Below are 13608 nucleotides of genomic sequence, written 5' to 3' on the forward strand. Positions count from 1 at the left end.
ATTCCGTGATCAGAGGAAGTGTATTCTCTCTGGCTTGACAGGTAATAATCAAACATGGATGCATGCAATGACATTACTAAGGCTGAAAATCATATATCAGAATATTAATGAAAGTGTTAGTCGCTTAGCAACCTGCTGAGTACAATGATTTGCGGGTTAGGGTAAGCTTTCACCTGAAATTATTGGAGTGATCATTTAATGATTTTATTTTATGATTACTCAAAGCCGGCTGAACTTAGAGACCTCTCAATGTCTCATAATTCACCGGCAGGTAATTTCGGAGAGAATAACACAAAAATGTACCAAATCGGTCCAGTAGAACGGACGTCCGGATTTGCCAAATCTGTTTTTAATAAACTCTTTTAATATATAGATTTTGTGATGTTACACATTTAATTCCATATTCCACTTATACATACTACATTTTTATTTTCATATTGGGCACTTTGATACTACATATAAATTCGGGCCATTGACATGAGTACAGAGCCTCCGTGGCTCAGACGGCAGCGCGTCGGCCTCTCACCGCTGATACCGTGGTTCAAATTCCGGTCACTCCATGTGAGATTTGTGCTTGGCAAAGCGTAGGTGGGACAGGTTTTTCTCCGGGTACTCCGGTTTTCCCTGTCATCTTTCATTCCAGCAACACTTTCCATTCTCATTTCATAGCATCTATCACTCAACAATTTAAATCACTTTGGGAGTGACGACCCCATCGTAAACACAGCCTATAGCTGATTCATTCATTTCACCCCTGACCTGGTCAAAGACTGGAAAACAGGTTGTAGGTTTTCATTTTCATATATGAGTACAACAGGAGAGATGCGACCTAGGCTTGCAGTATATCATTCCTTACGTAAATCATCAGCGACAACAGACAGCTCTAAAATCCCTCCTATCAGGAATTGAACTTCGGTTCCGTTCGGTTCTGTTGCCCATTGAGGCTTGACTGCTACCCACTAACCCGCGCTTTTTCGAGAAACGAACTCCACCTGTCCTTGTTCATTTATCTATATAACTTTTTTATTCAGCTCCGCCCCCACAGAATTCCATCTCAACCCAGTCACTACCTTGACTTTGATAACCACTATGCTCTCTGCATGTAATTCACGTTCAACAACTCGTAAATTATTAGAAAATGTTTATCTAGGATCTTGAAGGTATGTAATTTATTTAATCAATCAGTGTGTCCCTGTTAATCTAACAGGTCTACACATCCATCATCCACTAGGAGACAACATTGCATATAAGAAGAATTTCACATGCAATGTGTCCACTTCCAACAGAGGGGGCGGAATGTTGACTTTATACCTGTCATCTTGTTGAAACTCATACAAACCTCGACTCTATAGCTCTCCATTGATACGGTTTCCCAGCGTCATTTCGACGTACTGATGAGGCATTAAACCGTTATTGATGCATACCATAGAAGGATCTGTATTCATCAGAAACTGGGCCCGTTAAGCGCTCTTTGTGAAAGCGTCGTGCTTTCCAGGCATCGTACAGTAAAATCTTCTCCCCCTCTCTTCTCGGAAAAGAGATTCAGTGTGGTTTTATGTAGCCTAATTGTTGAATGTGAACGATTTAGTTTTTATAAGTACTTTGCAGTGACAATTCATTTATTTGTATGTGTGCTGTGAGAGTTCATTGTACATGGAGGATCACCAAATGTTATTACAACAAAGTCAATTAAATTATTAAAAGTACAGTAATGTCATATAGACGAAACGTCACCTGAATACTTAGTGGTTTCAGATGCTTAATATTAGGGCCTGCAAAGTCTGCAATGCAGACGGGCCCGGGGCTTAAATAGGCCCGCGCAGACTTCGTCCGCAAGCTTGCATAAATAACTAAATAACTAACTAACTGAATAAATAAATAAATAAATAAATAAATAAATAAATAAATAAATAAATAAATAAATAAATAAATAAATAAATAAATAAATAAATAAATAAATAAATAAATATTACTACATTAAAATTTAAGGCCGTCCTACCATTCTATTAGGGCCTTAGCCTGCCAAGGCGACTGTTGCGCAATTAGATTGCCTGTAAGTACCGAAGTACCACGTGGTCATCTTGACGATACCCTCAGTAGCATCGGTTTCTTGACCGATAAACTGCCTCTCATATGAGGTACGAGCGCGCGCATTATGTCATTTACAAATCTTAGTACCGTTAATGTTCCACATCGCCTATTAATTAGCGAAAATTACACCGTGCTTTTCATATTTGTGGCTTTAATTTGATGCTTTAATATCGTATTTTAGAAACATATGGTTTACAATTTCAAACAAAATTACTCATATATTATCGGTTTCCGGCCTTACCTGAATTACGATTTCATCAGAGCAGTCATTTTTTCGTAATTTTTGCTGTTGCTTATTTCCTTAACTGATAGGAAGGAAGGTTCAAGGAGAGAAGTTCTCACAGTTATTTATTTCCCGTCTACCGATACCGAGGTACCCTACTGACAGTAGTGAATAACAAACAGTTGCAATAGCTAAATCCGAAATTTCATAACATAGGACATGGGTAGAGCTGTGGAATTTAGCATTGTAGGGACTAGGAGCAGACCGTTACAACAGGAAAAACGAGAATGACAGATGCTCATATTATTATTTTCAACCAAGGCACATTACAGTACTTGAATGGTATTCCTAATTCAGGTATAAAGATTGTATTGTGAAAATGTGTCTAAGATATATCAGATCTTATCTTCGCATCAATCCAGTCTCTGTAGCCTGAAACACGAGTGTTGAACGCTACAGTAAAATTACGAGTGAAATAGCTTCCGAATAATCCTGAAAAGCTCACAATTCCAACCTGCAGTCCGTCCATGAAGACAGGTCCACCGGAATCGCCCTGAGGAAGAAAAAAAGAATGTTACAGAAATGGTAAGGGAGCAAGGTACATTAAACATTTCTCATTTCGACATTTAAAGAAATAGCCGTACTAGTTATTTGTAACAAATACGTACAAATGATCCCTTCTCTCCATAATGTACTATTACTAGAGCCCAGAAGTTCAGGCATTTATTTTGGCTAAAAATGGCAGGTAAATAATCACTTAAACTTAAAGAAATAGTCGGTAAAATAATTAAAATAGGCATTTACAATGAAAAAAATGGGTCCTAAAATAATAAATATGGCTTAAGTCACTTAATGCACATCTGCATCCCATTTTACTACTTAATCTTACGTCCCCCTGTGGGTGGGGATGATATAATAACAACGGTATCTCCTGCCAGCCAAAAGACTTGACTAAAAACGGGAACAGGGGCCCTCACTTGGGGGTGTGTATTAGCGACCACGGTGCCCCTAGCTGAGTCTGGCGTTGCTTCAACTTATTTTTGTCTTGTCTTTCATACCCAAACTCACTTGGTTAACTCTTGTTCTTTTCCGACTCCGACCGTATAGCCTAATGTTTTCGCCCTTAGGGAGTTTATTTTCACGCCCCTTGTGCCCCTTTACTTTCCATTGCCGATACCTTCATTTTTCGAAGCGTCAGACCTCTTCCATTTTCCTTCTGATTAGTGTTAATGGAAGATGGTTACCAAGTTGTCCTTTCTCTTAAAACAAAAATTACCACCACCACTTAATGTAATCTTTCGTAGCGGGAACGGGACCTGTCAACCCTCTCGACCATTTGGCTTGTGCAGTGAGTTTTTGGCAGGGATTTGTGTAATATTAAAATATCGTTTATGTAAATGTACTTTTTACCTATTAACTTTAAATTCTTGTTTATTATTAACAGGACATGGGCTCATATTTTACTTTATTTCTATTGCTTAATTGTAATATATAAATAACAGCCGAGAATACCCACTGCAACTCAAAAGAGGCAAACAAAACCACTGAACTATCAAATAGGCACCGTAAGCTAAAATAGAGAAAAATGATCAAATAAAAGCTGGCCCTACGGTTCCCAAACATACGGAAAAATGTTTATCTATTTGACACTTCGATATAAACACCCAAATAAAAAAGGTATTTTGCCTAAGTTTCGGGCTCTAACTATTACAATTGAGCCTCCGGTTATGGTAAACCATAGTGAGTTTATATGTTCGGTCTGTTTCAGCTATTACTGAACACGGTGATACCAGTTCCGATTTGTAATATTTGTAAGGAGGAGTCATCATTTATAAAATAATAGAGTTCAGTATCGCTCTCCTGTGATTTTGCTTAGGTGGAAACGTCCACTGAGTTGTAGAGCATTCCCTGGACGCGATAGTGTATCTGCGTCCACACAGGAGGCTCCTGTGATGCCCAGTATACCTGTTGTGAAATGCATGATAAAGAATAAGTGAGATGTGTCTGTCAAAAGGCACTATTGCCACCCTAGAAAATTTGTGGAAAAACGTAAGGAAACATATAAAAAAGGCACATGGAACGTACCCATGACCTCATATGGTACTCCTTTTAAGGAGTCACATCTTTCTGGTCTGAAATGCAGTCGATATTATTCAACTACTGCAATGCATGTAGACGAAATATGACTTAAGTTCGAGTGTAGTTTCTGTGCGTCTGATCTCCATCTATATGTTAGAACTACGCTCCGTTTGTGGTTTCTAGGCAGTATTTTTAAAACTGCATTAAGTGTTTAGTGTGCGTTAGTGTTATCTAGAGAGTTTGTGATCGTCTATCACCTTATTTTAGGGATACATATTTCTTGCTGCCGTGCCCTAAGTAGGCTATCAGCCATATTGTTTTTGCGTGCATTCGATCCGTAGATAAGTCTACGAAGAGAGACACTTGATATATAGGTTTACATCCTTTGCCTTAAGTGTCAGCCATTTTGTTTGAATTGCCACCAATACCATGGTAGTCATGGAGAAGATAGACGCTATGTATGGCCTCCCCGATGTTCCTAAGACACTGAGTCTACACTTTTGATTGCGGGGCCAACGTTACTCAACGTTTGTTGGTTTTACCTGAAATTTACCTTCACGTGTCCTTCGGGTGGTGCTAACTAAGCAACAACACTGGTTGCCAGATAATCCTTTGGATCTCCTGGCATAAATCACATCATACAATGGAATGCAAGTCTTTGAGAAGTTCTTCTGTGGTCCCACTGTCTAGAAAGTTAGGTCATTGCCTGACGATTTGTCAGTTAAATATAGAAGGTTTAAGTCGATCTAAATGCCAAGTATTACACGAGATCTTGGTCGATAACAGCTTTGACACAGCCCTGATTCAGGAAACACATGCAGGAGAGGTAACCAAACTTCTTTCAAGAGGCTCCATACCTGGCTTTGAATTACTAGGTTTCACCTATGACAAGGTCTACGGCATTGAAACATATGTACGAACCAATATAGAAAATGCATATGTTATTTCCATTAGTTCTGATTTTGGTATCCATGAGATTGTTTCCAAGATAGGAGAAGTTACTGTGGTTAATATTTATAAACCTCAGGGGATAACGTGACATGCGCATGTACCCCATACTCATAGTCATCCTACGATATATGTGGGAGATTTTAATAGCCGCCATGAATTGTGGAAATATTCTCGCATTGATGATAATGGAATAGTTTTGGTTGATTGGACTGAACAACACAACCTCAATCATTTTTTTTTTTTTTTTTTGATGCCAAAGATCTATGTACATTTTGGTCCGCAGCCTGGAAGACAGACCATAATCCCGACCTGTGTTTTGTCTCATTCGATAATAATCTCCAACCCTTGCCAATGTCGAGATAGGTTATGGCAGACTTTCCACACAGCCAAAATCGACCAGTTCTTCTGGAAATGGGCCACAGTAGCCCAATAATAAGGTCCTTTCCACAACCTAGATATAACTTCAAGAAAGCTAACTGGACACAGTTCTCGGAAAACCTTGATAAATGCGTCTGTTGGATTCCTACCATAAGGTCCAATTACAAGTGATTTGTTGGTGCTATCATAAGTACAGCAAAGAAATGTGTCTCAAGAGGCTATCGTAGGGAATATGTCCCTGGCTGGACTGAGAAATGTGAGCAATTTTATGAGGAATTCTGTGTAAGTAACGACCGAGAAATAGCTGATGAACTGCTATGCCAAGCAAGCTGCAAGACGTGCTAAGTGGACAGAGACCGCTGAATCCATGTACTTCCAAAAATCAAGTAGAAATGCCTGGTCTCTCCTTAGGAAGCTTGGTGAAGGCAAACCGCCACACCGTACCAAGGGAGCAGTTACAGCTAATCAAATTCCGTCCAACATAGTCAACACTTCAAGAGTCAACACGATCAGAGGTAAGAAGGAATTAGGAGAGCTCAAGGCAATATGCACCTCGAATTCTGAATATTCCACTCCATTCACTCCAGAAGAAGTTACTGTAGCACATACGGATATGAAAGTAGGGAAGGCTCCAGGTTTCGATGATATTCATCCAGAGTTTCTTCCCAACTCTGGGAAAAATGTAAGAATATGGCTTGCTAAATATTTCACAGACACGCTTCTATCAGGCTATACACCACATAAATTGAAGAGGACAAAAATTATTGCTATTCTTAAACCTGGCAAACCTAACAACGAACCTCAAAGCTATAGACCCATTCCCTGCTTAGCATGACCTATAAACTTCTGGAAAGAATGGTTTATAACCGTATTTGCCAATCATTTAAAAAAAATTACCTGTTGTACAAGCTGGTCTCCTCCCGCACCGAAGCTGTACAGATCAGGTCCTTTCTATCCAACATCCATTCAGGCTAATTTTCAGAAATATCAGAAAAATTCAATTGCCTTCGTTGATCTATTAACAGCATATGATACTGCGTGGAGACTAGGATTGATTCTCAAACTTCTACGAATCATTCTATGTCTGCACTTTGGAAACCTTATTAACAACATGCTCAGTAACAGAAACTTCCGGACTCAAATCGGTACTAGTTCGTATGAGCTCACTGAGGAATCTTAATAATGGTCTCCCACAAGGTTCTGTTCTGGCTTCCTTTTTGTCCTGTTAATATATGCCAGAGAGAACATCTAGGAAGTTTGGGTACGCAGATGACTGGGCCCTTGCTGTTAGCCACATAGACTCGAAGTTACCGAGGTTATTCTAACCAGAGATCTATCTAATATGGGGCAATTGTTTCGTGACTGGAGGTTACAGCCAAGCGCAGAAAAGGCAGTAGGGCTTTTGGCAGTAACAACAAGCCCTGGATCCACATAAGGCCCTCATGTTGAGGAACCAACAAACAGCTAATGATCTGTGTGAATTATCCAAAACTATATTGTGAACATGCAAAGTATGTGTTCGGTATTAAACATTTTCTAATTAAATGTAAGTATTTTAGTGACGTTCGGAAGTAGAAGTTAGCGATGCGTGTTCTTTCTGAACGGAAACGCATCCCAGGTTCTGATAGTTCACTGTGGTATTAGTGATCAGAGTTATTTATGGCAATGTCAAATTTATCGAAGGAATTGAATCTATATTGTTGTTTCACGGAGTCTAACACAATTTTAAATACTTTAAGGAAGTCGGATGTAAGGGACAAGGCAAAATTCTTTATCTATATTGATCATTCCCCTGATCTGGTTACTGAAGTTTGTACGCTTTCACTAAATTTGGTAAAAATACAGTGAGCAGCTTAGATTGCGCCGATGACTTAGACTTATGGATGGAGTGTAACTAAGTTTGTAATGTTACATCTTGGAACAAAGTGTCAGAGTACTGATCTATTAATGAAGACCAGTCGGATTACAACAAACAACAGTAAACTACCCAAAGAGTGCTCAGTTTCTGAAAGGCTACTTACCGGGCACGCAGTTCCTGTAGCTCGAGTGGGATAGTGGCACAGAACTTTACTTGGATTGTATTGTGTTCGTTCACATAGTGTTTGGTTGACTGGAACGTGCTCCAGTTTTTGAAGGTATGTTGGAAGAAGTGGTTCTTCCGTCTGAAAACAAAATAACAGAACAAGAAGTTGGACGTGCTGACAGTTCCCAGTTCATAAAGAGAGTTAACATCAATTAAGTTAATTTGTCAATTACAATATCTTTATCTGTTATTTGGTGATGGTGTGGTCTGCTTAACTGTAATCATTTATCAAAAATCCTCACTTATCAGCTTTCTTTGGGTATAATCGCTGTCATGTGAGACAAGTGGCGGAGGTAACGTTACCAAGACAGAAGTAGACTCGTGAATGGAGATACAAATATGCGCTGGTTACTCTTTGCTTTCAATACTGGTTGTCGAGCGAAAGGAAACCGCAATGCTGGTTGTTGTTAAGACTGAGATGTTCGGCATGGGATGTACTGTAATTGAAATGCGGTTTGTCCGTCCAGCATGTGAAAGATGTGTTCACTCTTGGCACACAATATTATAACCTCGTAAGTTCAAAATGTAATGATAAAATGTCGAAGATGAACGTGTATGTGTCGTCTTCATCATCATTTCATCTTCATCACGACGCGCAGTTCGCCTAGGGGAGTCAAATCGAGAGATCTTCAGCTGGCGAGCCAAACATGTCCTCGGACACTCCCGGCACTAAAAGCCATACGCCATTTCATTTCAGTACGCCTTCATGTGACGTGTACACCCGTGATCAGAAGAATTCCAGGTGTAGAGGAAAACAGGTAAGATTTGGGCGTAGATTTTGGCCAACCCTGAGGATGAAGGGGAAGCAGCGAGGCAACATCACAGGTGTTCGTCTTCCAGCAAGTGTGGCTTGTAACGTTACGCACTCAGAGGTCACTCCTAATTCCATTTTCTCTGGAAATGATTAAGATGTTTCTACGGTCAAACATTCTGGATGTACTGGCGTTTCCTGATAAAGGAAAACCAGTAACTGTGATTTAATTTGAAGGAATGTACACGATGTAAGCCCGCCCCAATACGTATTGCATTTAAGTGTTTGATCAGCGCTGGAAATAACTCCATAGGAATGGATTTTCAAACGCAGCTGCAATGTGATAATCGTTATTATTTAATACCAGGTTATTTTCGCTTTAGTTTTTGAGGATAAAACGCGATGTTATTATTATTATTAGTAGTAGAAGTAGGAGTAATAGTAATAATACACCCTATGGGAAATATTTTCAGCAGTTATTTCAAATTTAATGGCTTTATAAAGGTTTAAAATATGGTCAAAATAAAAAGGAATATTTTTATATAACATGACTGTTCGTGAAAAGAAAAGAAAATAATGACCTACTTAGCACGTTTTCCCCTGTGAATAACTTGTGGACCTGTAGTATACTTTCGGATATATAGAACAGCACACGGCACCTCGATCCATTCGAATACTCATCATGATCAGTCTCGCATGAACATGGTTATCTCATGTAATTCAGTGTTTCCAAACTGCTAAAACAACGGAGTTGCATGCAGACGATAAAATGCTTCAGTAATCGGCGCTTGTTATAAGATTTCAGTGCTTTTACTCTACCGTCTTACTTCCGTCTCTCTCTTCACTGACTGTGCGCAGGGGAAAGGGGTGTGGGAATAAAGGACACGTTCGACCGTATGAAAAGTGCTTGAATAACTCATAACTCCACAATGATTTGAAGTTTGAAAAAACACTCCCTCCTCCTTCAAGTGAATGGAGTATCCATGCATTACACTGACTACACATCATCCGTCATGCCTTACACATCAGAGGTGAGGAGGGGCCGCATTGTAGGTAAGTAGGAATGTGGTCATCCGATATCAGGTACTGTTGAAGAGGTCATTCCCTCAGAAGACACAGTTCGGTGTTGGATAAGAAGATACCAGGAAGAGGGCACGGAAGGCCTTAAAACTCTTAGACGATCGGAGCAACCATGTAAGACAGCTAGGGAGCAAGTCAAAGCTATTTTAGAAGCCAGAAACGAAAATACTTTTCTTCTAACTACAATGCACATCAGAATCCTAGGCCTGCCGGTGAATGCGTTGAAAGTCCACCGGCGTTTTCATCCTGCTGGCATCTATCACCGAAGGCCTGCCAGAAAGGTGTCCTTACATCTGAGCACCAAGAATCACGCGTGGTTTTCTGCCGTCAGTATCTTCCATCGCAGCAAGACTTCTGGGAGTCTGTTGAGTGGTGAGACAAGGTTTTCTCACCAGACGCCGATAGCTACCTATCGATGTGGTGACCCGACAAAACGTGCAATTCTCTTCAACATTTTGTTACGGAGTAGACGAATTAGCGTGGGCTTTTGGGTGTGGATGACATCCAATGGATTAGGAGAGTTGGTGAAAGCCTTACATAGGATGGACTCCGAAGAATATAGTCAGATTCTAAAAGCTTCCTATTGTTCGAGTTCTCTACCACACGGAGGATAACCCTACCACGAAAACAGCAGCGTGCATACATCACACACCACCAGAACGTGGTTGTTGGAACAACCGAAAGTGTCAACATTGGACTGTCCCGCTAAGTCACTTAATCTCAATCCCATAGAATACATTATGGTCGTTGATGAGTGGAGAGTGGAAGTCGTGACAAGAACGCACACCTGAACCTTGCATGTGTAGTTCTCTGGTCTCCTCCATTCCTCGAAGACTCAATGAAATTTTGTACAATGACTATTGATGGTCGTCCTGTTAATCGAGTAAGGAAGAACCATTCAGTTTCCGTTTCCCACGATTAGTTTCCTACAATTACTTTATGGCTATAAAATTGTTTTGTGGAAAACTAGTGCATTGTTTTCGCTTATACTCTACTTTCCATTTAATTGAAATGCAATTACTTTCGAGCACAGGAAGTGGTCATTTTACTTATTTATTTTCTTAGAAAATGCGCTTTTTTGGTTCTTTTAAGATAGTTTATTATAATATTATGAGAATATCTTATTTTTCTTTCTTACAACTCACCTCTCATTATTCTATATTTTTTAGATTGTAAACAAAATTCTTCTTTTACAGGTCTTTTTAAATGGATGAATTATCTCTGCCTTTTATTTTTATACGTAATTTTATTCAATTTAATTTATCTCCCATTTTCCACAATTTTATTAAGAAAGGAAACTTAGTATAATGTTCCAGTAAAAGAGTAGGTCGTAGGTTTTTAAATGAAACGGTTACCTACATTCATCTTCATTTCTTTCGTTAAAAAATGATATCCGTGCATATTTTAGTGGAAACTATATTCATTATTCTTCTGGCATTGCTTGTAAGAGCATTCAAGTAGTTTAATTTAACAGGGCCCATATTCACTAAAATAAGGGCATTCTTTCTTACAGACCCTTGTGGGTGGGGTACGCAGATGAAGAATCCACCCATGGTATCCCCTGCCTGCCTTAAGAGGAGACTAAAAAGGGCCCAAGGGGCTCTCAACTTGGGAGTGTGGGTTGGCGACCACGAGGCCCTTAGCTGAGTCCTGGCATTGCTTCCACTTACATGCGCCAGGTTCCTCACTTTCGTCTATCCTGTCCGACCTCTGTTGATGAACTCTTGTTCTTTTTTACCCCGGCGGTATTAGAGCATTCGAGGCCTAGGGAGCCTTTCATTTTCACGCCTCTCGTGGCCCTTGCCTTTCTTCGTCCGTTACTTCATTTTTCGAAGTTACGGATCCCTTCTTCTCCTTCTTCTTCTTCTTCTTCTTCCGCTTCTTTTCTCTCTCTCTCTCTCTCTCTCTCTCTCTCTCTCTCTCTCTCTCTCTACCCCCTGTGGGTGGGGGATGCAAGAGAAAAATACACGCACGGTATCCCCTGTCTGTCGTGAGAAGCGACTAAAAAGGGGCGACCAAGGGATGATTGTATTAGAACCATGAAAATACTTTTGATTATTACCATCTCGCGGGGAACACCAAGGGTCGCCTTTATTTGCGGGTTGTACCACTATTACACCAAAGGTTTGTGGTTAGTAGTAGCAGAGAGTGGTTCACTGTGAGTTTCCAGTACCCGTGATTAGTATCATTGTGAGAAACACCACGGGTTTAGGCGTTGCCTGTGGTTAGAACCACTATATGAACGACAACGTGGGTCTGCGTTGCCTGTGGTTAGTACCCACTATATGAGGAACACCACGGGAATACCGGCGTCCGTGATTAGTTCACGTAGGTGAAGAACACCATCGGTTTGTGTTGCCTATGAGTGGCGCCATTATGTGAGAAACACCATAGGTCTGTGTTACCTGTGCGAACTACAATACCTGTGAGTTGTACCATCATGTGTGGAATACCATGAATCTGCGCTACTTTTGATTAGTACCCCAACATGACAAATACCATGGTTCTACTGTAATAGCGATAAGTACTATTTTGAGGGGCCGTTGACCTGGCTTTTGGACCCCTTAGCCAACACGTCTAGTCGATTCAGGATTGTGCATCAGAAGTGGTCCCTTGGTCAGTAATACTATTTTATGTTAGTTTTTGGGTCGGATCCCCTGATTGTTTTACATTCATATCCCTCCCACCCTTCATTCTTCATGGCATTTTTATTTTAGTCAGTGTTTGATTTTGAACTTTTAATTTGTCATTACATTTCTTACCATTAGGGGTCGATGACCTAGATGTTAGGCCCTTTCAAACAACAAGCATCATCATCATCATCATCATCATCATCATCTTTCTTACAGTGGTTGAGCGCGATGCGATTTCATAATGAAGTCAAGGTCGAGACCGCTAACATTTCAGCCAGCTTTCGCACATAAGTATTACAAAGAAAGCGAAGAATTTGACCCTCAATGAGTAGACGTACGCTGTACGTCCCTTACTTTCATGGAGTCGTGTGGTTCCTCCCCTCATTCCCCTCTCTAGCACATCTTAACAATCTAAACAGGGGAGCGTGCGGGATGGTGGGGGAGCAAGTAACTTCCCCTCCGCGCGTGTTTCGTTCATGCTAGATGTATCCATCCTTCTCTCACCCTTCAGATGTGTGGATGTGTTACACGTCTAATGCATGTGACCAGTGACAGAGAGAGTGTAAGCAGGTAGTGGGTGGTTATGAAGGCTGTACTGATTTCTTGCCTGAAATGAGGGTCACGACACTTTTTAATGAACACCAGTGTACAATTACGTCTGCCTGTTGGTACCTCACGTATACGGATGTAAACAACAACATGCTACCGGCGAGAGATGTTTCGGTGTTGACAAAGGCGTGTTAAAGATGGAACGTGCCTGGCTGTTCATAACTACCCTGTAGAGAAATATCTGGCAGCATGCTTCAAGCACTTCCGTTTATCATCGCAGTATATTATAGTTTATAGGTAAGGGTTATTCTGCCCGAAGGCAGGTCCGAACCTCCGCAGAGGTGTTCCTGAGCCGGAGTTTACGTGCGGTAGGGTGGCCAGTTCCTTTCCGCTCCTCCATTCCCTTACCCCCCACCAACAGCGCGTGGCAGCCCATCCAACTCCTGACCACGCCCAATGTTGCTTAACTTCGGAGATCTCACGGGATCCGGTGTTTCAACACGGCTACGGCCGTTGGCTTATAGTTTATAAAGGGTAGTAATTGTCGTAGTTCTGTTTCATCTCCCGCTCGACCCATAAATGTAGAACGACTTCGACAGGACGGCATACATTTTTACTTTTGTAAAGGGCATGGGTCACGGAGTGGGTATTGTAAACTGTTGTTGTATTATTGTGACGATGAAGTGATAACACTTAACGCGTAGTCTCCCTTTTCTCTCGGTTCAGTGTTTATAACTTGTGTAGCTAAAATTTCATCCATCAACCTATAGAAATTTTGGCCGTCTCATTT

At 40.7% G+C, this 13608-nt stretch overlaps 1 protein-coding gene across 1 annotated transcript in view; it reads right to left on the reverse strand.

Moving 5' to 3' along the window:
* Nucleotides 1–2653: 2653 nt before the first annotated feature.
* LOC137502145 (chymotrypsin-2-like) overlaps nucleotides 2654–13608 on the reverse strand; it is a 42642-nt gene continuing 31687 nt past the window's right edge. Inside the window, exons 6-7 of the mRNA XM_068229127.1 lie at nucleotides 7744–7884; nucleotides 2654–2867 (exon numbers count right to left, since the gene is read on the reverse strand). Coding sequence (XP_068085228.1) covers nucleotides 2700–2867; nucleotides 7744–7884 — 309 coding nt within the window. The 3' untranslated portion in view covers nucleotides 2654–2699. The remainder of the gene's footprint in view (nucleotides 2868–7743; nucleotides 7885–13608) is intronic.

Source organism: Anabrus simplex, chromosome 9, assembly GCF_040414725.1.
Source record: "Anabrus simplex isolate iqAnaSimp1 chromosome 9, ASM4041472v1, whole genome shotgun sequence".
Taxonomy (NCBI): domain Eukaryota; kingdom Metazoa; phylum Arthropoda; class Insecta; order Orthoptera; family Tettigoniidae; genus Anabrus; species Anabrus simplex.